The sequence below is a fragment of the Podarcis raffonei genome, chromosome 10 (genome assembly GCF_027172205.1).
Source record: "Podarcis raffonei isolate rPodRaf1 chromosome 10, rPodRaf1.pri, whole genome shotgun sequence".
Taxonomy (NCBI): domain Eukaryota; kingdom Metazoa; phylum Chordata; class Lepidosauria; order Squamata; family Lacertidae; genus Podarcis; species Podarcis raffonei.
The window spans coordinates 24,183,149-24,208,726 of NC_070611.1; the positions used below are offsets into that span (position 1 = coordinate 24,183,149).

The following is a 25,578-nucleotide window of genomic DNA, read 5'->3' on the forward strand; positions in this document are numbered from 1 at the left end:
ACCAAAGCCCCACCACATTCACAGTCCATGGAACCACCCAGAGCTCCACATTCCTTAAAAAAATGTTTTGGAATTGTGTTTCCCTAATGAAAGCCATTCTTTCATGGGGGTTTCAAATGAAGTTTGCAACACAGCATGAATTTGTATGCTTAAATGGAGGGGTGGAGACAACAACCCAGGGCTAGTGAAAACTTTGGGGTGACTTGCAAGAACATGTGAATGGGCAATTAGGAAACAGCAGTATATACCGTATTTTTTGCACCATAACACTCACTTTTTTCCTCCTAGAAAGTAAGGGGAAATGTCTGTGCGTGTTATGGAGGGAATGCCTACGGGTGGCATGTCTACGGATTTTCCTCCTCTAAAAACTACATGCGTGTTATGGTCGGGTGCGTGTTATAGAGCGAAAAATACGGTAATCAATCAAAATTAGCATGTCAAAAATCATACCGCTGTAGTATTCTGAAACAGGGAATATCCATTTTGTTAAATGATGTCTTGATGTTGTGAAAAGAGCAACCAAATAATATATCACACATGCATGAAGATTGCTTTATTTCTACATAAAGGTCCTCTTTGGAGGTCCTGCTCTGGGTGCCCTCACTGAATGAATGAACTATCAGGGAGAGGACCATTTCAGCAGTAGCATCCCAATTATGGAACAGTCTTCCCGGGGAGGCTCACCTGGGTCCATATTTGTAGCTTTTCCAGCATCAGGTAAAAATGTTTCTGTTTACCCAGGCCTTTGGTATGTCTTAAAGCCATTTGTGGTTTTGAAATCTGTGTTTTTAATCCTTGGGGTCTTGTGTTTTTGCTGTGTTTATGTAGGTTTTTTAATGCTTCTATTCTATCCCATATTTACATTGGGGTGATGATTAAGATTGGTGGTTGCTGTAAGCCACCCTGAGAACGCTGTGTTATGGGGCAGGATACAAATGCTGAAAATAACAAATAAATAGAGATGGAAATAGGAAAAATTATATGAATGTAGAATCTTCCTTACTGAAATGTGGTGTACTAGATAGAGGTGCTGATGGGAGGGGGGCGTTCCCTGACTCCCAGGAAAACAAATGCTCCAAAATTGCCGCCTGCCTGTTGGGTCCCTGGCTCTTTGGAGGGCACCCTTGGAATATTTAAGAAAGCATTTTATGTAAGCCACTCACTTCCACAGTGGAATGTGATATACATTGAGTAAATTGTACACATCTTCTAAACCACAGATTAGATCCTTGAAATTTTGTGAGCAGCTTGGGCAAAGCATTATTTCTTAATCTATCTACCTGACAGGGTGGTGTGACAATAAAATAAAATAAAATAAAATAAAATCCCACTGCAAGGCCCTTTGAGACCTTTGAATAAGATACAGGGGGGAATCATTAACACTTTTTCTTAGACCACATACAGAAAGCCAGAAGCGTTCCTTTAACCTATAGTGTATCAGTACAGATCCACACATTTTAAGTAAAATTATTCAGCACATTGAGTATCATGGATCCTGTTCACCAAAACACATAAGCATGTGATAAATTTTTCAAAAAGAAATACTCCATTACATATTTGGTAAGGCATTTGAGTTTAATCCTATTAAAGTCTTTGGGATCAGAGATCATACATATGCTTAAGGTAAGCACTTTATTCAATCAGGACTCCTTCAGGGTTGATTTAGACAAGTATCTTTTCCCAGTTTCTCAATGATTTATAGAGTCACCAGACATTGGGACCCCAATTTAATAAGGTTGGCTGAAGGCATCAGGGAAACAGCAGCCACCACAGATGGGATAACTTACAAACACGTAGCTTACTGACAGCACAGTTGCCATGGAATCTGTTGAGCACTGAGTCTAGGTCCATGGGGGTCCCACAATGCAACAAGCTGCACTATAAGGAGGAAACTGTTGCCTGAAGCCAACCTAGTGCAGAGAGTTCTAACTATGATTTATAGTGGTACCTCGGGTTAAGAACTTAATTCGTTGTGGAGGTCTGTTCTTAACCTGAAACTGTTCTTAACCTGAGGTACCACTTTAGCTAGTGGGGCCTCCCGCTGCCGCTGCACTGTCGGAGCACAATTTCTGTTTTCATCCTGAAGCAAAGTTCTTAACCCGAGGTACTATTTCTGGGTTAGTGGAGTCTGTAACCTGAAGCATCTGTAACCTGAAGCATCTGTAACCCGAAGTACCACTGTACATGTATTCCCTATGGTGTCCCAGGAAATGACCTGTATATCAGGGAAGGTGAGTCAGGGGAGGTGATCTATGGCAATAAAAAAACCTCAAAACATTATAAATGTTGCCAGGTGTTGTTTTGGACCTGTACTATTTGTTTCTGAGTTGAATTTACATTCACAGCTCAGATCTTATACTGCTTCTTAAAAAGGGAGGACACCTCCATGACCGCATTCTTGATGGCATAAGGTCAGCTTGTTCAGGTTCTATAAAGAAAGCATTTCTCTGTAAGAAAAGTTTCATCGTTTTTGACAACCGCACACAGGTCTACTTCATTGCCTGTACACGCAGCCTAGGCAAAGTGGGAAACTGCAAGCCATTGTTGTCTCCCAGGATATATACATGAAATGGAATACATGGACAATCATCACATGTGTAGGAAATCTGCAGTATCTAATATGACTATCAGTCCCATCAGAATAAATGGGACTTTTGCATACCTAGTGTTTGTGACCACAATTACAGCTCATACATCAGATGGTAACTCACAGCACAATCTGACTTTGCTTCTGTAATACAAATTAAAGGCTCCCCTTCTGCAAAGTATAAAGTGGAAACCACATTTTGGAAGATATACTCATTCTCACAATTAGTAAACAATTTGTTTCATGCATATATCTAAAAATTTCTGGCTTTCAGAAAGGTGTGAAAAGCTTTGGAGGGAATTGCTGATATTAAAATGTCATTTGATTTGCAAGAGATGTGCTATTCCCCCCCCCCTTTTCTTCCCCAGTTAATTTGCACTCCCTCCCCCCTGGAGCGGAAGCAAACTTGTTGGGGAACAAAACCAACAAAAATTATTAAGCTGGCCTGAAAGATCAGGATTAGAAGAGACCACTGAAACCTGATGTCAGTGTCAGAAGCAAGTGAATAGGTTTTCCTTCTAAATTATTTTGTCAACAGCATGGTGGTATCCTTGCTAACCTTATTTGGCACCAGTGAATAATTAGATACACAGGGGTGTGACTCCAATTGAAGGTGTTGGCACTGTAGCACTCTGTGAAAATGTTAACTATGAGGTTAACTCCAATTTTCTCTTCTTTAATTAAATGCACATGGTACTAATGAGGTAACCTACTGTTCCTTGATAGCACTAATTAGCTAAGAGGAGAGTATACTCACACACTGCAATTTAAACCTAAAAATAAGGTTGAGATATGCTAATTGCAGGCAATTTAAGACAGTACAAGTTGTGGAACTAGTCATAATAAGGGGAACTGACTGCTTTATAGCTATGCAGCTGCAACTTTGCTTAAAATCAAAACAATCCTCACAATTTTAGGATGATTTCGTAAAGGTATCCAGGAGACTCCTCAAAAATCACTTGAGTACGAATTAGAAAGGTGGTAGGAAGGAACACCTCTCACATCCTTCATGTAGTACTGACCCATAAATTAATATTTATTGTAGATTTAGACTGTTCAATTTCATAAAAATAAAAACTTAACACCTCATATTTTACTAACTTTCAATGCAATAGTGGCTTGTCCAGTTATTCAAGACACAAGATCCACTAACTTAAATATGAACATTCACTGCAGGACATGGATATTGTAAAACTGAGGTGGAGTTCAAATATGAACACAAAGATAAGACACACATAGCGGGCTAAGAGTGAACCATAGTATACCTCTAGAAGAAAACATACTTTAGAATATAAATTTCCCTACAGTATTCAGTTCCTTGTATAATGTTTCCTACTTTGACATCTGAGAAATGTAATAAACTAGGCAATTTGGCCACTGAATTGTGGGGCAGAGTGGCACACCATATCAGTTAATTTTCAGCCTTTTGCTTAAAACTCTCAATATTTGAGTCCAGAGAACGCAGACACCAGTCTTTTTGAGACACACAGATATTTCCCACAAAGCAATGTATTGTGTGCTGGTAGTATATACTCTGGATAGGATTGCGTTTGCTGTTCATTTGCTTCTGGAGATCACGTATCAGAAATAAAGCAATATGAAAAGGCAGAAGTACTATATCTCTGCGTAAGGCAACAACAGAGTCTGAATAAAGTTCTACCCCTAGACTCCAAAACAGGCAGATGGGCTCTAATCTGTGACTTGCCTTTTATTTATTTATTTTTTTAGTTCTTTCTGGTGATGTTCCACACTTGTTAATATAACACTATGAACAGCCAGAGACAAGATATAACAATAACCATTACTCACCAAGACCATAATGCTCAAGACCCTAAAGCTTCTCTAGCAGAGCATGTTGACACATGCTTTAGTGTAGGACCAAAGTCCGCACACAGCATGCTGGAGCACATGGTGAGGATCATGGCTCCAGTGGACCCACAACTGCAAACTCAGGCTTCCTATATGGGGCCAAGAAGCATTCTGGGGGGAAAAGATGGCAGCCAACTGTGGCCGTTTTGCCCAACACTTGTCCTTGAGGCACCAAACTGTCCCCCACTGCCCATTGGTGTTACCATGTTATTTGCTGCACCGTTGCCACCTGATAAGCCCCGGGGGGTGGCGGCACTGCAGGGCCAGAGCTCCCAGCCTGACTCCAAGCCTGCTGTAGTGAGAGCCCCCTGACAACTTACAAGCATTCTATATACAACCCTTAAGTCATTAGAGATAGTCTAGCTAAAGCTCTCTGACCCTGTTTTTCCCTCCTGTCATAAATTTAAAGAAAAGGGCCAAATCCACTCTGAAGGACACTGTGTTCTTAAGCAGTGAAAACTTTCAGTGTTCTCATAACGTCGAGGGAATGTCCGACCCTCTCTTGATGATTACTAGATTTAGGACAAAACAAAGCAAAATCAATTCTTGAGCTCTGTGAAAAACAGAATTAACCTTGGGTTTGAAACCTGCATCTCTGCGGAATACAACTTTGTCTTTATGGAACACACACAAATTAGATTGCATAGACAATGCCCCAACTCAAAACACTTCTGGCCTATTTTATAGTTCCTAAAAGGGAACGTTAAGGTACAGAAAGAGAGGCAGTGTGGTGTGATTGTTACAATGGTGGGCTAGAAAGGTGGGGATGGGGCAGGGCACAGGCCAGTTCAAATTTACACTAAGCCATGGAGCTTACTGGGTAATTACCACACACAGGCTCACTTTCTATACCTTAGAGCCAGTTATTATCACCCAGCCAAACTACCTCACAGCGTTGATATAAGGATGAAATTAGGTGGGAGGTCTTTGGTTAAAAGGAATACTGAAAATAAATAAATAAATGATACCCAAACAATAGTGGTTGAAAGGATGGTGTGGCAAAAGTCTTTAGTAGCAGACTTGGAGATAAAGGCGCCATCTTCTGAAGCACCTTGAGGGGGGCCAACAAGACGTCACATGGCATTCTGACATTGCTCCGTTTCTGGTTCTAACAATGGGGGGTAGACCCCTAAAAAAACTGTGGGGGCCCACAGTGCCTTGGCCCCCTAGAGCTGGTGCCTATGCTTGGAGAACAATCATAAGACTGAAGTCTTAAATTAAAAGTGAGAATTCTGAAACACCATAGTGGCCAAAGTGGCCCTGATGAAACAACAGATATTGGGAGGTATGGAAATCTCCCTCTCTCTCTCTCTCTCTCTCTCTCTCTCTCTCTCACACACACACACACACACACACACGTATGTTATATTGTGCTTCAGCAGTGGACTTTCTGTGCCCCATATACCTCATAGACATCACTCAAATAAATATGCACAGCCAAGTAAGGATCTATCAGAGGGCATTCTGCACCTAACCCAAAATATGGGCGGTAATAACAAGTAACCTGAAATAAAAAGTCTAAACACCAGTGATTGCCATAGGACACAAACCAATAAATCAGACCTTCAGACTTATTTCCTTGATTGATAAAATCTTTTTAAAAGTCTGATAAGAATCAGCTATGCTTAAAGAGGAATTGCCAGTGCATTGATGGTTTGAAATTATGACCGAAACCGAATGATGTTGTAATGGGGGTTCAAGCCTTTTAAATGCTGCCCTCATGTATTTTCTCAACTGACTCTTCCTTGCTTACTATGATGGCAATAGCTATGGTGTGACTCAGATGACGGGCTACATTCAGTGCACTCTACTGAAACAGCTAAGTTGAAATCAGGTCCATAGTACGGATATTGCCATGAGAACAGGGTGAATCAACGTAAATCAATCAAAACCTAAATAAGGATAGCCCAGTACATTCACAGTCATTTAATTTAATATTTTCATTTTTTAATTTAATATGAATATAAAATTAAAGTGTCTTTTACTTTTATAACATTTAAAATAAGCACCGACTGCTTAGTAGGGAAGGAACAACATGCACAGGTCCCCTGTGGCTGTGGACTTGGTCAAAACAAAGTTCATTTCCTTGTTCACTCATTCTTTATTGACCTGTGTATATCATAACCCCTAACAATTTGGCAGGTCACTAATGGCGTGTGTGTTTTCATATTAATCCCACAATTTAATGCTTTAAAATTTGCTCACAAGCTTCAGCAGTTGTTGTTCTTGTTGTTGAAATACATTGAACTGGATTGACAGGGTGTATAGCTTTATTCTAGGAGAAATAATTCCACAGCAGTCCTTTTTTATATCTCTAAACCCATGTTTCTCAAATCAAGACTGAAAAAAGCATAGACCTTGCTTTTAAAATAAAATAAAAACCTAACAAAAGAGCAATGCATGTGCAAAACTGAGAAATATTGCTGGTCTTCTCAAAATTCTTGTAGTGCCCCTAGAAACTCCTTGTATTATTTGCCTGGAGAGAAGCCTCTACATTCACTTCAAGTTTTGATTTGGCAAAATTTTGGTGGCAACTGTAATTAAAGATCGCAAATAGGTTTAAACGTGATAGATTTCTAGAAAATTTTCAAGAACAGAATGGCTCAGCAGCAGTGCTAGGTGGGGTGTGGGGTAGAGTGGCAATAGCACCCTCATGGCACAACTGCATTTACCAGGATGGGGCAAGGCGACAGTGAGATTGGGGGAGCTCTGGGTTGGCGGCAGAGGTGGACTTGTCCCATCCTGGGCAGTGCAGCACCTCCTCTGCTCAGGAGGGTGCCACTGCCACTGTGCTTTCCCTCACGCACTGCTGCAGGAATGGCTCTTCAACGTTCCTTGAATGTCAACCCAGCAAATGTCACAAGTGACAAAATACAAAATGCAAAGTTATCAGAGCCATCAACAGGATGGGTTGCAGAGAAAGAATAATTGCAGACAGAAAACCTGAGTGCACTGAAGTCAATAGACACTTTACCACTGATCTCAGTGGAACAATGAGTTCACCCACAGACCTTGACTGAACTTGGCATGTATCCATATTGAATGGCTGTGCAAGCTGACTGCCGCTACATGCAAATTTATATCCTGACAGCCAAACCACACCTGGTATATTTTACTGACAGAAGGAGCTGGCGGATAAACACTAAGATGAAACCTTTTTTATTATTATTGAATTGAAAGGCAACTCATTGTGGGGGAATGCTACTGTTGGAATAATCTCTATCTTTGCAAAGAATGAATATACAAATCATTTACCTGATGAATGTTTGCACAGTATACTATAGATGTTGACTGACTAATTGTGGTAAAATGATAGTCTACTTACTTATGTAGAAGGTATTTCAAAATCACAGAGGATGCTATTTATTCTTAAGAGAAAATAAATTTGATTGATCATTGTTTTGTTCTAGGTATCAAACTTTTTACAGCAATACAACTTCCTGTGTCTGGGATGCTTTCATAACCACTTCTTTCATGGCAAAGGAATTTGTGAAGCGCACTGGAAGAATCCAGTGGATAATTCTCACCCCCTGAAATAGATTTCTGCAGAAATTCAATTACTTAAATTGAAGTTCAGCTAGCTCCCTATGAAGGTTAATTCTTCACTGCCCCCCACCCAACTGCTAATTGTTCTTTAAGTCAAGGCATCCAGCATTTTTTGTGGCTATGTTTCCATTCATGGTTGCAATGTATCAATAAGTTATACTGTATATTATTGTGGGTTTCTACAGGATCACATAAATTGATTTGGTGCCAAAAATATTGCAAGAATTAAACATTTTCACAGCCAAGCAATGAACCCTAGTGAATATGCTAGAGTTCCTAGTTGAATGCTTATCAGATTCCATCGAAGCAAGAAGGCTTTCCACAGATCTGCCTGTAATTTGGGGATAAAATGATGGAAGTGAAAACTCTAGCAATAACGACAGACACTTTACTAAAATCGCTAGAAAAGGCAATTTGTAAACTTTACTACTTTTGGTTTGGCTGTATTAATTTGTCTGTCCCTTCCTGTTGTGAGAACTAAAAGAAAACACTAAGCAATATAATTTAACTCTTCTCTACATGTGGCAGCTTAATGTAAGTATCCTTACACTGGACTTAAGCAAGTAAACACTCATGTTGGTTCAAGTTCATGCACTGTAATAGCACAAGCTGTGGCATTTTGCCAGCAATTCAGATGACACTGCCTATGTTCATGAACAGCTGAGTTTAGGATCATGATCTAAGTGAAAGTGACCAAGTCAGTATTGAGCAACACAGAATTTCTGTTACAGTTTTATGACGCATTTCAAAATAAATTGTTTGGATGTTTGTTCTATGAAGAACTGTTTGAAGTGTTTGCATCAAGTTCTGATCGCTGGAGGGCAAAGATTTTGTAGATTAATTAACTTTACTCACATATAAGGGTTTCACTACACTATATTTATACCTTTAATGAAGAGATGTCAAAAAATGGATGCAAACCTAAACTATCATTTTTTGATACGCCAGATCTTCTTAGGATGCAATACATGTATCTGTCCATGATACACTTCTACAAATGCTTAAATCTACTCAGAAATAAGAGTTGTGTGAGAAAAACACATTTAATGGCACGTACAGTGTGTTCTGTAAATGTCACATTAATCAACAAAATAAAAAGTTTCCTTTCAGGATTTTTGCCACAATAACTTCAGTCTTGAAAGAAAATCAAGCTCAAGTGGAAAACAAAGAAAAAGTGGATCCGATAAGCTAAATTTTACAAACACTCCATAGCTAGGCTTATCAAATGTCAAGAGGGGACAAAATAATATTTTTATACAGCATTTATGAAACAAATCACTAGAAAAGTCAATGTCAAAATCAGAAGAGTTTCATGATGTTTAAAGACACCCCCCTCCCATTTATAAGCTCATTATCCAATAGTGGCTCTCAAGAATAAAACTAATTTACATTTAAAACAAGAGTATGGTCTACTCTTTAAAAGCACAGTGATAAACACACCAATTTGACAATTACATTAATATAGGTATTTGCATAATCTGCCTTCTACACCTGTTCTTAATTTGAAGCAGCTGCAGGACAAATCACATCACAATAATCTGAATGGGTAGCTGGTTGTGCCATCCCATAATTTATGCACTCTAGCATTTTCCCTGAGGGTTATTAAAAAAAACCAACAGCATAGGAAGTCATGGTCGTTTTGTGGGTTTCTGATTTTTTTGTTTTTTTGTTAGGATCATTTAGATTTAGCATTGATAGCTAAGATGGTAATGCACATTTAAGAAGAGACTTTTTTGTTTTGCTCAGTTTCCTCTGACAGTGGTCATGTTGTTGGCTTGAGAAACATTAAACCCAGCACTATTACAGGTTATTAGACAAATGCACCTCCTAGAAAGTGCATTAAGGTGATGGAAAGCTGGCCTATATAAAGCAGTAGCTTGAGTAATATTCACATGCTATTTACACACAGAAAAATGAATCGGATAAAAGATCACTTCTTTCAAGCTGTGCTCTCTTTACAGTCACGGTTTGTCATCTTCTCCCTCTGCAGCAACAGATAGTGGCAAAGATATATTTTTAAAGTATTTAAGTTCATATATCTTAAAAATAATTGTATATGCTTACTTATATTTAGCACAAAAGATCTAGGGAGCACCTAGCTGAGTAGTAGGCCACCTCCCTCCAAAATAAGTAGTAGGCCATCTCATCAACTAAGTGATTTCAAACACAATTGTGTATGTAGCAATGCAAGCAGAAAACCAAGTGGGCACAGCTAAGTATCTTAATAAGAAGTTATGTGGGGCACAGAACATCAAAATGCTCCTCTGAAGAGGGGAACAAGAACAGAGATTGCCTGCCTTTAGCAGTTCTTCTGAGGGACTGGCAAACCTGTTTATGGTTCATGTGTTTTGAACATATTTTGCATTTTGAATGATCTAAACTGGTGCATATGACACAACTTTCTGAGAAGAGCCAAATTCAATGGACAGATATATTCTGACCCATACATTAGTCAGAGAGGTGAGGTCAATCCACATAGGAATTTGCAAAGATCGAATTCGTCAAGTGTTTCTGGCTCTTTTCTGAACACCTTCTTTGCACGTTTTGACATGCTTACAGCAAGAAACACACACAGATGTGTCCTAGCCAAAATGCTAGCGAACACAGAGAATGCCCTTTCATTCAATAGTTCCCAGTTGCTGCTACGACTAGAACACACCAGTGAGTTTAAACTCACTCCAGCAGGGAAAAGTAAGTTGAGGCAGTACACGACAAATTCTTAAAGATGGAAGCAACTTGTTTACATCTCTGTCTCCCACTGGGCGGCTGCTTCACCCAGAGATGGATAGAGAGAGGGATCTGACAATTGGGAAAGACTTCACAAGTACAACCATCACTCTACTACATGGAACATACATATTTTCAGGATGCAGGCTTTGTTTACTAGCAATTTAGCTTTTCTAAAAACATGTTAATTGGGTATGTTTTATCTATAGAAAAAAGATATGCCTGTGTTTGTGTATCATCTAAGTATCTACACAAACACAGACGTATCTTTTTTCTGTAGATAAAACATACCCAATTAACATGTTTTTAGAAAAGCATAACCAAATGCAAATATCAACAAATCACAGTAGGCAACTAAAAAGTTGTCTGCCGTATAACTTCAATAGATTTTAAAATCCACTAAACAATGACCTTTCAGCTCATTGGAGAAAAGCAGTCCTCGTAAAGAAGATTTATATCTTTGTGAGCCTGTTCAATTAAATAAATAGGCTGTATTGCTGCAGTGAAATTCCTCTTAAAGGTCTTTAATAACTTTGAACATAGGAACCACAACCAGATAGCTGTCCAATTTAGCAACTATGCCGTCGCATCCCTGAAATCAATTGGAATTACTGAAATTTGTTTAGGAATGAAGGTTGTGCTTTAATTGTAAAGTTGCACAATATTACATGTAGCATGACAAGGGAAACAAACTTATAATGATCAGAGGTAACTGTAGTCCAAATCTTCACAGAACCACTGGCTTTTTAAAGACACAGATGTTTTAAAATAATTTACTTTCTGGAGTGTTCCTGTATGCTGTTATGATAGAAGCAGCCTTGACAGTGAAAATTTCTTTTCTCAGAGTATGCTCTAGAATATCATTAGCTAAGGAGATTAAGTGTGATTTAATAGCAGTTATGTTAATGATCTATAAATGTTCTTTAAAAGGATATAAAGTCACAATAATTTGTTTTAAAAAACTAGTGTAAAGAGTACTATGCAAGAAACTGTGAAAATCGCATAAGATTAACAATGCCGAGTTAACTCTAAAATGTTTGGCGAAAAATTTAGCAACCAATTCCAAGGCAAGAAGATGAATGCTAGTGTTTCTGCTGCCAAGAGGGCTTTTAGTTTGTGTGAAGCAAACTACCATTCCAATAAGATTGTTAGTCTCCTAAACTATGAGCAAGAGGTTGTTTTAAAAGTAATTCATCTAAATCTAAAAAGGTATCGTAATCGTCAGGAGTCTTGGTAAATGTTTCCCAAACAATGCTTTATTATTGCACTTCTAGAACCAAGGTGCAAAGTGACTTTCTCCAAAACCACTATTTAAATTGTACACTATTTAAATTGTACACTATTTAAATTGTACATTACACACTTCTGTGGTGTGACCCAGTAAAAATCTGTTGTGCCAAGACTGCTTTGTCCAGTTTAACATTTGCAGATTTTGAAAATTAGGTTGGAAACTGGAGCAATTCTGAAACAGGGACTGAACAGTTGCCTTCAGCACTGAGTATCTATCCCAGGCTTTCTCAACCTCGGCCCTCCAGATGTTTTTGGCCTACAACTCCCATGATCCTTAGCTAGCAGGACCAGTGGTCAAGGATGCTGGGAATGGTGGTCTCAAAACATCTGGAGGGCCGAGGTTGAGGAAGCCTGATCTATCCCTTCTGTTTCATTGATTATCATCAGGCCAAGGCATGGTGAAGTTGCAACAACACAGGATAACCACTTGGGATTTGAACAGGCCACAGTTTTATTGATTACAGGTGTCAGCAGGTTTTTAGCGGTCATTGGTTGTGTACCCTGAATCAACCAACCTGCTGCTTATTGACTATTCAGCAGGGTTAACGAAGGTTAAACGACATACATCAAATCGAGGCAACCCTTCCCCTGAGATCACCATTTTGGGGGTGCCCTTGTGTAAGCTCCCCCTGCAATCTAGAACCCTGGGTGAGTATAGCAGGAACCCCTCTGTACATATTTGCCCTGAACACACAGGAAGTGGGAATAAGCTGCATGGCAACAGGGGTGGGAGCAAAAGAGAGCATCCTCACAATTCCTTTGTACTCTGCTTCCCTTCCATGTGAGCTAGGACTTTTATCTATCAAACCATTTTTTTAAGTCAGCCCTACATCTCATGGCAATTGGTTTATAAGGTTTCCATGAGAGAAAATGTTAAAATATATATTTTTAAAAGGAAATTTTATTCTTCAGATACAAATTAAATATATAAACATTACATAGTGACTTTCAATTTTTAGTTCTGCATTGTACTATTATTTTATATAAAGGAACGAGACTTCCTCATTGTATCAACTCAAATGTGCCCCTCGGCTTTCACCTGAGAATGTGCAGTAACACCAGTGTCAGGGAGATGTCAAGATTGCAACTTTAAGACAATGTGCCACTATCAGAAGTGTCAGCGTTTTGAGAGAGTGTTAAGTTGCATTTCCACCTTGTATTATATCTCATTCCACTTTAGTGTGTGCTTAAAGTTCTTTGAAGAGTTACCTAGTAATATTTCTACATCATCAGCTTAACCAATTTTCAACCTCTATTCCTTCAATTCTAACTTGCAGAAAAGACCTCCTATAATACTGATAAACGTCCAAAAAGTTGGTTTTAAACATTTTAATTCTCTTATTAAGAAATTGCAACAGAGCAATCTCAAAGGTGAAAAAATATATTGCAATTCTAAAATAGTCCTTTGGAAATATTGTATAAATAGAGGCAATACAAGTATAAGAGAATCAAGGCAGTCGGTACTACAAATTTGCAGAGCATTAAGAACAATATTATACCAATTGAAAGGTTTGAGCAGAACTATAATTCAGTATAGATTTCCATTGAAACTGTGCAGGAAGAATGAAAGACAAAAGGAACCACTTCACACAAAACAAAACTATAGAATTTGCTACCTAAAGGTATAGGAATGGCTGCTAATTTGGATGGCTTTATTTATTATTACTTGACTAGTTAGCTGCCATTACAAAAAATAGTCTCAAAGTGACCCAACAACAAAAAAATGCCAACAGATAAAAACAATTCAAAGTCAAATTTAAAATGACGTACAGAAAAAAATCCTAAAAATGATAATCAGGCCACACAATAAGTAGAAGTACGACCCCACCCCATTAAAAGACTAGCACTACAGTAGAGGCTCCCGGAATCACCAAAAGCCTACGTAAATCAAAATGTTTTAGCCTAATGCCAAAAATTTGACAACAATGGAACCACTTGTGTTTGCCTGCAGAAAGCACAGAACAGACAAAGAGCCTCCAATTATTAGCCTGCTCTTATGTTGCCACCCTCCGTACTTCCCTTGGATGAGGTACAATGAAGAAAGATAAGACTGCAGGGTCCAAGCTGATTCAAGTGAGAATAGGTGATCCTTGATGTTTGGGGTCTTGAGAGACATAAGGCCTTATAGGCCAAAACCAGCCCTCTGAACTGAGCCTGGAAACTTTTTGGTAGCCGGTGCAGTCAGGCCAGATTTATTGCAGTATGTTCAGACCTTTTGATCTCAGTAATATGGCTTCAGAATTCTGCACTAGCTGTAGTTTCCAAACAGTCAGCCGTTACTACAACACATTGTAGCAAACTAACCTAGAAGTTACTAGAACACAGACAATTGAATCTGTCCAAACAGGCTTACCCTTCAAAAATATAACACCTTGCCATGTACAGCATGGGGGGATGGATCATTCCATATTTAGTTTAAAGGGTCATGGTAGCTTGTCTACAATGACCAAGGAAATATATTAGGCTGCTCCTGCACACATGGCTGAGCTCTTGTATAAAGGCATTGTTTACATCAGGCCTAGGCAAACTTGGCCTCCAGATGTTTTGGGACTACAACTCCCATCATCCCTAGCTAACAGGACCAGTGGTCAGAGATGATGGGAATCGTAGTCCCAAAAACACCTGGAGGGCCAAGTTTGCCTATGCCTGGTTTACATGAATGGATACCACCTCCACAGTGCAGCTGTTCCACAGTGTGCTGCAGCCACTATGGAAATTGCAGCTGGTTGTGTCTACAACACCAGTAAGCCAAAAGCAGGTGGGGTCGGAGATAGAGGTGGCCCACTCATTTCTGCCACACTCTTTCTCTCCCATCTTTTTCTTTCCTTCTACTTTCCCCACTAAAAAACCACCCCCGTGGTGTTTGGTTTAGAAAAAGGTCATGAGCCTAACTGCTAGGTCTGTGTATGAATGGAAGTTTAGCACTATGGAAACTAGCCTGAGTGAGCCATGGGCTCTAGAATTTGCCCTCCCATCTCCTCTTCTAGGTGTGGCTGCAATGAAGAGAATGGAAGGATTTGCTTCCATTTTCAACTAATCACACTTATTTTTCTCTATGGTTTATCTGAACAAGCCAGGATTGTGAACTGCCACGTCTAAAAACTAATCACTGTCTGTTGCAGTTCAGAGACGTAACGAAAGCCCTCAGTTGGTTTAAAACAGGGAGCAAATGATCCCAAGAGCCAGCCAGCCTTGTGCCATACTGCTACTCCATGGTTCAGTGTTACGCCGAAATGAGGCCAGTGTGCGCTATGGTAAACTTTTCATAAATTTAGCTGCCAACACAGACCGCTTGCTTAAATGCTCCTCAAAATAACGAACATTTTTTCCTTAGATTATATTTATTTGGTGGATTTGTCTTTCTAAAATTTTGGAGTAAAATAAAGAATCAAGAACTGGGATTGTAATCTCTTTTTGTCCTTAAATTTTATTTACTAACTTAGCTGTGAATCTTTGCAAGAGAATGGGTGTGAATATATATATTTCCCACTTATTTTCTTGTCCCTACAGGCTAATAAAATAAACACCAAGTAATTAAACCTATAGGTACATTTAACTTTCCTCACACCAACTTATATAAAATGATTACTTCAATTAAGTGTTCATGCTAAACAAACAAAGCTTACCTTAGCCACCCGCTATTCCATTCAGCTTGATATTTATACAACACGCTTGGTACACACAGAGCTTAACCCTTTGCTTTCAGGAGTCATGATTTCCTGACACATGACTTCTAATACAGAATGTTTAAGTACCAACAATAGAGGGGGGAAATATGCTGGTCCCAATATTTATTTTACAAACTTATATCTTGCCTGTTTTTCAAATCAAAAGCCAAAGTGGTAACAACAACAACAACAAGAAGAAGAAGTAGTCATGGAAACAATTCAACCAAATTATACATCAAAACCATAGCTTGATAAACAAGGCCACAGTAAACATTACAAAAAAGCCATCAGAATTAAACAAAATACTGTACCAGAAAGAAGGCCTTTTAAAAGATGCATGTCGCCACCAGCCATTTAAAATAACGTAGTGAGAGGTCTGATGCAGCTTGCTTGAAAAGACATTCCACAGTGTGGGTGCCACTGCAGAAAAGGCCCTACTTTATTCTCCGCTTCACAGTGTCAAGAGACCTAGAGCAGGAATATCAGAATATGATCCAAGTGTGCAGGAAGGCTCATATGGAAGTTGATGGTCGCAGGTCCCGAACTGTTAAGGTCTTTAAATCAATATCTTCAATTGAGCTCAGAAGCAAACTGGCAGCCAATGCCGATCACACACTGGTGTGATAAAATTTGAAGCGGCTAACACAAGTCAGCATGCCAACTGAAACTTTTTGCACTAGTTACAATTTTCTAAATTTACCTATAGGGCAGTCTTATATAGTCCTCTGCCACAATAGTCTTACATTCCTCACATGATGAGGGATATTATCAGAGATAAGTGCACCAGGTCAGCTCACCATTCCCATTGCCTCCGTAGGTTTTGGGGTGGATGGGGGAGATAACAACAGTGGGGCCTGTTTTCTGATTATTATTTTTTGTGAGCTTCCCGTGAGATTTAGAATTCAGATTTCCCTGAATTCCCTCACTAGAAATGTTTGTATGGCCTCTCGAGCACCTACAGTTAAACGGACTCAAGGAGTAAAGCCAAGCTACAAACCTGATCTTTTCAATCCCATCCAGAACAGGTTGTAAACCCAAACCTGAGTCACACAGTCTACCCATCAACATTACTTCTGATTTGTCTGGATTAAATTTTAGCTTGCCCTGTCCAACCAGTTCTTCATAGCCACCAAATAGCAGTTCAGCTTTTCTACTGCTTCCCTAAGATAAGAGGACAATTCAAAACAGAGTTTGGTGTCATTAGCACAGTGATGGCTCTGAACTCCAACTCTCTGGGTGAGTTCACCCAGCAGTTTCATGTATTTATTAAACAGTGTGGGGACAAAATGGAACCTCACAGAACCCCATATGTTACCAATCAGTTAATTAACCAATCAAATAATAAAGGAATATTTCTGTAACTCACTAGTTGTCATAAAGTATGGCAACGGGAATTTGGCTGGATCTGGAAATTGTTAAGTGGTGAGCATACTGGAGTCTTGGGTGATTAATGAGGTGGCAAGTTTGTGGTGGATGACACACCAAATCATTCGAAATAGAAAAACCCAAAGTGGACTGCAAAAAGCTCCAAAAATGATTTCCTCAGAGTAAGTAGGTAACGAAATGGCCAATTAGGTTCAATGTAAGTAAAGAGAAAGGGATACGCTTTGGGGCAAAAAGTCCTAGAAGGAAGTCTAACCTAGAAGGAAGTCTTGGGGTTCAACAAAATCATAAACTCAGTGAGCAGCAGGGGTGTAAAAGGCATGCTGAATGAGGGCAGTTGTTGAAATTAAAACAGCCAAAACTGACATTATGTTATATAAATCTATGGTGTGGTCACATGTGGAATATTGCATACAGTGGTACCTCGGGTTAAGTACTTAATTCGTTTCAGAGGTCCGTTCTTAACCTGAAACTGTTCTTAACCTAAAGCACCACTTTAGCTAATGGGGCCTCCTGCTGCCGCTGCACAATTTCTGTTCTCATCCTGAAGCAAAGTTCTTAACCCAAGGTACTATTTCTGGGTTAGCGGAGTCTGTAACCTGAAGCATCTGTAACCTGAAGCATCTGTAACCCGAGGTACCACTGTACAGTTCTAGCCACTACCTCACAAAAAGTTATCATCAAATAACAAAATGGGCCAACAAAAAAATAGTAATAAATATGTTGATACATATTTTGGCAAATGTTGGACAGGTGGGCGTGGTTTGCTTGAAATGGCTTCACAGGGCAAATGGGGAAGTTTGGCAGATCTAATTAGGCTGGAGATTTCACACTGCTGGCTAAACAGTCTGGCAGTGATGCTTCCAAGTGTCAGTCAGTCTTTCGCACACACCTGTGGAGATGCCCAGGACTGCACCCGGGGCATGCTGAATGGCATGTGATGTGTCACTGAACCATGGTCCTTTCTCTCATTGTCTAAGAGGCTACCTTAGCCCAACAGCCAGATTTTGAGGGCAAGCTCCATAAACACATCTCAAAGTCTAGAACCAAAAGCACGTGAGCAGAAATTCAGCTCTCTATTGTGTGAACGTGCCGTATGAACATTCACTTATTATTATATTTTCCCCTTTTCATAGCTATCCCAAAGGTCAGCTGAAGTTGTGTTTCTAAGTCTGCCAAATTTAAATAATACTGACCTACATTAAAAAGAGTTATTAGGATTACTGAGGTAATGTGCATTAAGCTCCTTAAAAACTCAGAGAGTTATATACTTTATATTGTATATCACATGTATTTTTCTTTTTTGGTAGCTTTGGTATCAAAGATGCTTAAGGAAAACTATTTCCACTGTGCATGTGGTTTTTACTTTGAGTTTCCTTTTGAGGTTGCGGCACCAAAATTCAGGAGACTTTAAAATGCACTTTTTCAGTTTAATGGGAGAAGAGGCTGAGAGATAAACCTTTGGCGACAGTGAATCTATGGTTGGTACACATATAGAACTTAAGTTCATGGTCAAATTCAGGGTGTTCAAGGCACAAGTCCTGCTTTAGCTAACACATTTTTATTCAATAAGGCCTTAACACTCAGCAGCCAGTCCATCTATCACTGTTAGTTTGCTATCAACATAGCAATGTCCTAATGGGAACTATGATTCATTCTTCCAAAGCATTTATCTGTGGTCCAGTAAAATATGATTTTTTAAAATTAAAGGCTCAATAGTTTAATCGCTTTTAATGAACGTGCAGTACAAGTGACCACAGTGAAATGAATTTCCAAGAGAAGTACCAACATACTGCTTTGGAAGGAAGTCTGCACTTTTCTAGAAATATTTAATAGAGTTGTTCGATGCACATGATTTAACCCCCACCCCCCACAAAAAACACAGGAAAAGGGCCCTGCTACAACTGCCATTGTGTAGGTTTACATTGTTTGAGGTAATTTTCAACTGACGGATTTGCCAACATAACCAAGCCCATTATCTGCTAGAAAATAATAAGAAGACAAGCATTGTATAGAACTTTCATTTAAATAAATACCACATTATATAAATCAGCTTTGCCTTTAAATAAAAACATGGTATACACAGGAGATGTGATGGCAAACATTACCTAATGCTCCCCGTTTGCTTGCTGATGTGTGAGCCAGGTATAAAGTTTTATTAGATTTTTTTATTAGACTTATAATGCAGTTCCAACCTGTCTCCATTTGCCAGATCAGTCAGTTGTGCCAAAACAGAGGAAATTAGAAACACATTAATATGAAACCCTTTAAGATGCTGATGGGCTATGCTGGTCCTCTTCATTTACTTCAATCTGATCCTAAACCCGCTTACTTCTGAGAATCTTCTGCTGAGTTCATTGAGGATTACTTCTGGATTAAAACTCTTAACATTGGAATCTATATGCATATTTACTCAGAAGTAAGTTCCACTGTGTTCAACCGGGATTACACCCTAGTAAAAAAATTAGATTGTAAGAAGGGGTGCTTACAGGATTTTCTGGGCCCACTTCACTCTGTATGTGAATTGGGCTCTCCAGTCCGGCTGTAGAAGAGGACATAGATTTATACAAAACGTGCATATGCTTTGTGTTGTAGGTAAATGTATATTCTTTTTTGCAGGTGGAGTTGAGGCCCTCAAAATAAATCAGTGGTTGCAAGCATCATAAAATGTGTAACAGAATGTGCACGGGTAAAGCTTTTCCTATAATTGTATTTCCATAGTAGAAAAACCTTTACCAGTTGGATTTCTGCCTGTCACACACTTCTTAAAAGCACAAGAACCCTACTTCCCTCAATGCCAACCCTAAACCAAAACCAAGGCTGCACTTCTGTACCCACTGACCTAGGAGTGAGTTTTGCATTTGTCATTGGGGAACAGAGTGGGGGATTCTTTAACATCCACTTGCATGTGGTAGAATTAGCAAAAAATAATTTATAGGGAGTACCTGATCTCAGATGAAAGCACCACAGGAATGAGGTATCCTGGTTTATAGGAAAAACAGGGATTCCTATTGCCTGGTTTCCCAAAAACACAGCTCTGATTTCACTCATTGGCTAAAAACACTGAATGGTGACAATAGACAGTCTTGGCGATCACACAGAAATCACTTAGAAGGGTATCTGCACATTTTGCTTCATAACTTTTTAGAAGTGCTAGAGAATTGAATTTTTTAAAATGAAAGATCAGTCTGGGGGCCTTGCAAGCTATGGGTCCGGTAGATCAGTACCTTCTGTACCTGTCTTTTGGTAACCCTAAGTCCCACAAACCCAGTTTGCACTATAAAATCCTTGCTTAATGAGCCAAATTATTCACAAGTTTAGTGTGTTTGCACACATCCCCTTCACTCCTACTTCATTCATGTGTGAGCAGGGAACAAACAAGGAAGCCACAGCAAACCACAGTTTCTTGTTACATGTGAACCAGGAATATCAATACAGTCAGAAACCCTCCCCAGCAGGCTCTATCATGGTTAACAGCTTCTGGCAAAGCCAGAGCAAAGGGGCTGAGTGGTCTGGATTTGATTGTGGAAATGCAGCTACTGTGTTCAATGACATTTACAGTTTAATAAGTGAGTATAGGACTGCAGCTTAAGACTGCACCAATCCTAGCACATCAGGCTTTTAAATGTTCTTTTTTAAATACAACTGCATCAGTGGAACACTGGAACAAGTCAACATTAAATATGGCTTAACAAAAATAAAGGAAGTGTCACTATTTGTGACCCATGGGGTCACAAATTCAATATAAATTTCCACTACCCATGAACAACACAGAGCTTTGTATTGGCAGTTGATATCAGAAATATATAAACCAGGAGAGGCAAACCGTTTTTTAGCCTGAGGGCCCTATACTCTCATGAGAAAACATCTGGGAACCATATGCTGGGCGTGGGCAGGGTCAGAGGTAAGCGTGGATGGGACTATAAAGAATAGTGAGGCGGGGAACAATAGATGTGACTCCTACCTTTGTACAGCAGATTGCATTCTAGCCATATAAAAGTCAGAAGATTCTACATGGTCACACCCATACATCTCTCCAAACTCCATGAAGGTAAGCAAGAGGCATTATCGCAGTTCACAAGTACTTTCCAGCCTTGCAAACACATTCAAGAATAGCAATGAGCAGGACTGGTGAGGGCTGTGGCTATGGTAGAGTGGTGTTGTCTAGATACAGACTCAGTGGGCTATATTCAGCACCAATCCTTGACATAAATTTCAAGGTTTCATTATAAAATTCTCTATCCCCCCCCATGTGTGTCACAATTCAAATTATGTTAGATGCATATAAATATGTTAAGTTAATTTCTTAACTTACTTAACTAGAAGACCAAGCTTAAGAGACAAATCAGAGCTTTAAAGTATAACTGCATTTACTCAGAATTAGAAGTCTGTAAACGCTCTCCTTTATTCCTCATGATAGGGACAAGGCCTATCTCCCCTCTCCTCTGGAGTAGCTGTAATAATAATAATAATTTAATAATAATTTATTATTTATACCCCGCCCATCTGGCTGGGCCTCCCCAGCCACTCTGGGCGGCTTCCATAAAAACCAAAAATACAGTAAATATCACACGTTAAAAACTTCCCTGAACAGGGCTGCCTTAAGATGTCTTCTGAATGTCAGGTAGTTGTTTATCTCTTTGACATCTGCTGGAAGGGCATTCCACAGGGCGGGCGCCACTACCGAGAAGGCCCTCTGCCTGGTTCCCTGTAGCTTTGCTTCTCGCAATGAGGGAACCGCCAGAAGGCCCTCGGCGCTAGACCTCAGCGTCCGGGCAGAATGATGGGGGTGGAGACGCTCCTTCAGGTATACTGGACCGAGGCCGTTTAGGGCTTTAAAGGTCAGCACCAACACTTTGAATTGTGCTCGGAAACGTACTGGGAGCCAATGTAAGTCTTTCAAGACCGGTGTTATATGGTCTCGGCGGCCGCCCCCAGTCACCAGTCTAGCTGCTGCATTCTGGATTAGTTGTAGTTTCCGAGTCACCTTCAAAGGTAGCCCCACGTAGAGCGCATTGCAGTAATCCAAGCGGGAGATAACCAGAGCATGCACCACTCTGGCGAGACAGTCCGCAGGCAGATAGGGTCTCAGCCTACGTACCAGATGGAGCTGGTAAACAGCTGCCCTGGACACAGATTTGACCTGTGCCTCCATGGACAGCTGTGAGTCCAAAATGACTCCCAGGCTGCGCACCTGGTCCTTCAGGGGCACAGTTACCCCATTCAGGACCAGGGAATCCTCCACACCTGCCCGCCTCCTGTCCCCCAAAAACAGTACTTCTGTCTTGTCAGGATTCAACCTCAATCTGTTAGCCGCCATCCATCCTCCAACCGCCTCCAGACACTCACACAGGACCTTCACCGCCCTCACTGGTTCTGATTTAAAAGAGAGGTAGAGCTGGGTATCATCCGCATACTGATGAACACCCAGCCCAAACCTCCTGATGATCTCTCCCAGCGGCTGCATGTAAATGTTGAAAAGCATGGGGGAGAGGACAGAACCCTGAGGCACCCCACAAGTGAGAGCCCAGGGGTCTGAACACTCATCCCCCACCACCACTTTCTGAACACGGCCCAGGAGGAAGGAGCGGAACCACCGTATGACAGTGCCCCCAGCTCCCAGCCCCTCAAGACGGTCCAGAAGGATGTTATGGTCGATGGTATCAAACGCCGCTGAGAGATCCAGCAGAACTAGGAAACAGCTCTCACCTTTGTCTCTAGCCCGCCGGAGATCATCAACCAGTGCGACCAAGGCAGTTTCAGTCCCATGATGAGGCCTGAATCCCGACTGGAAGGGATCCAAATGGTCCGCTTCTTCCAGGCGTGCCTGGAGTTGTTCGGCAACCGCTCGCTCAATCACCTTGCCCAAGAATGGAAGATTTGAGACTGGGCGATAGTTGGCCATCGTGGCCGCATCTAAAGATGGTTTTTTAAGAAGCGGTTTAATAACCGCCTCTTTCAGCGGGTCTGGGAAGGCTCCCTCACGGAGGGAAGCATTCACCACCCCACGAAGCCCATCGCCCAGTCCTTCCCGGCTAGCTTTTATAAGCCAGGATGGGCAAGGATCCAGGAGACAGGTGGTTGGTTTCACTCGTCCAAGCAGCCTGTCCACATCCTCGGAGGTAACAGATTGGAATTGATCCCACTCAACTTGACTAGACAGAACTCTAGCACTCTCCCGCCCCGGCCCTGCTCCCACGGTGGAGTCTACTTCTTCCCGAATCTGAGCGATTTTATGTGCAAAAAACTTTGCAAAATCATTGCAGGAGAACATGTGGCCCATACTGGGCCCCGATGTTGCAGGTGGTTCCGCTAAATTGTGAACCACCTGAAAAAGTCTCCTGCTGCTGTTTTCTGCAGATGCAATAGAGGCGGTGAAGAAATTCTTCTTCGCCGTCGCTATCGCCACTTGGTAGGCTCGACGTTGAGCTCTAACCTGTGTCCGGTCAGATTCGGAATGAGTTATCCGCCACCGGCGCTCTAGCCGTCTCAACGATTGTTTCATTGCCCTCAGATCCGTGGAAAACCACGGGGCTGTCCGGGCTCCATGCAATCGGAGAGGGCGCTTCGGAGCCAAACAGTCAATAGCCCTGGTTAACTCCGCATTCCAGCGGGCCACCAGGGAATCAGCTGAAAGGCCATCAACATGGGATAAAGCATCCCCTACCACTCTCTGGAAACCATTTGGATCCATTAAGTGGCGGGGGCGGACCATCCGTAAGGAGAAAGCAAGCTTTTACTTCTAATTTTGCTTAACTGCAGTTTAGTGTTACATTTGGATCCTAAACTATAGCAAACCTTAACTACGGTTTGCAGAAAAAATCTGAAGTTGGCTTCTTTCAAACAAACCCATCCAGCAATGACCGTCTGTGAGGCCTGAATGCATCTACAAGCTGTGATTAATAAAAAATGAAAGAAACTTCTTCAAATCCCTCCTTGCTGCTGCACCAGAGAAGGAAGGCAGGGAAGCAGACAACAGCAGGGCTCACTGTGGCTCATTTCCACTCAAACAAACCATGGTTTATCATGAAGTTCGAATGAAGACTTTGTGTTCTCTTTTTACATCATCTGTTATCCTTGGATAACAACTTCTGAATTCATTTTAACATCCTATTTGTTCAAGGAGTAATATCTGAAAGGCTGAAGTAAAGGCTACTTTGGATGCTACGTTTTACGTAGTATTGCAGAGGCAACACTGGGAAAATCAGAGGCTCTTTACTCACATCTTTCATCCTGAAACAACAGCAAGGCTATCATCTTCGGCAGATAGAGTTCAGAGGTCCATAGAGCAACACAGTGATCTGTGAATGACCCAAGATAATCAGCAATGGATCTTCCGTATGTGTATGGATCCACTGGAGTAAGGCGTTACTTCATGTAGCACAAACAGGATGCCCTCATCCAGGGCCCTGAATCCCTGTCCCCATGCATGTCTAGCACAGAGCTGTATTACAGCAGCCCTGAGAGAAAAGTGCTCACAGTTTCAAATAGTAACAAATATGTCTCCTCTTTCCAAGCAAAATTTCAGCATCCCCTGGGGAAATGTCCGCTTATTTATGTTGTCTTCACTTGCCCTCAGTGGCACCATCAACTGCCCAGTGTGACTGGGGCAACCCAGTCAGTTGGGCAGGGTACAAGTAATAAATAATAATAATAATAATAATAATAATAATAATAATAATAATTACTACTACTACTACACCAAATGTAGCTATTTTGACACAATCCCCATTCACTACATGATTGGGTGGGATCATATACGTGACTAGCCAGTACGGAGACAAATGCAGCAATGTAGGGGTTAAATGGCACAGAACCAAAGGAAAATAATGTTCTCAGGGTTGGGAAAGTCAGTATTTGTACAACTCTAAAAGCTTTTTTTCTTTTGGATAGGGTTTAAATCCCCCCGCCCCAATCACCAATTACTAGTTTCCACAGAAAATATTTGCCATCCCTAGTAAATATCCTATTTTCTACTTCTCATTTTGGTCCCATATGGAAGTTGTCAAAAATCACCTCTGCACAGCAGCCTTCCATGTGGCAACTTTCAGCATCTCAAAACGATTCTGCTGGCAGCGCAGGCTCCCCACCCCACTACCACCAGCCGCATGAACTGCATGGCACCAGCATAAAGAGACTCCCTGTGATTACGGCTAACCACATGGTTAGTGGCTTTCAAACATTTCAAATATCACATGAAGCACGGTCACCTAGAAGTCATTTTTGGCAGCCTGCATGCAGTGCCTGTAACATTTCAATCAGCCTTTGGTTTAAAAGAAAGTGAAACACTGAATTCACTCAAATGCCTGTTTAGATACAATGGCATCAGCTTGAAAACTTTCTCTATACTTATGAGGGAAGTAAAGAAAAGCATGGGTTGTATTGTGAGAGGAAGAACAACATTATTACTACTCCTCGGAATACATGCACACCTTAAGAACCTTCCATTTTTCAGCAGTGAAATAACAAATATTTGGTTCACATAAAACAAGTCAGAACTAGCTTTTG

The 25,578-nt window shown here is 40.7% G+C and overlaps 1 protein-coding gene across 27 annotated transcripts in view; it reads right to left on the reverse strand.

Annotated features, from left to right (window-relative positions):
* Window positions 1–25,578, reverse strand: part of FOXP2 (forkhead box P2) — a 349,270-nt gene that overhangs the window by 96,226 nt on the left and 227,466 nt on the right. For 2 of the 27 annotated variants that reach the window (XM_053406912.1, XM_053406913.1), the window contains one exon: window positions 24,294–24,371. The exons of the other annotated variants lie outside the window; for them this stretch is intronic. In XM_053406912.1, coding sequence (XP_053262887.1) covers window positions 24,294–24,302 — 9 coding nt within the window. In that variant the 5' untranslated portion in view covers window positions 24,303–24,371. The remainder of the gene's footprint in view (window positions 1–24,293; window positions 24,372–25,578) is intronic. 27 annotated transcript variants of the gene reach the window in all.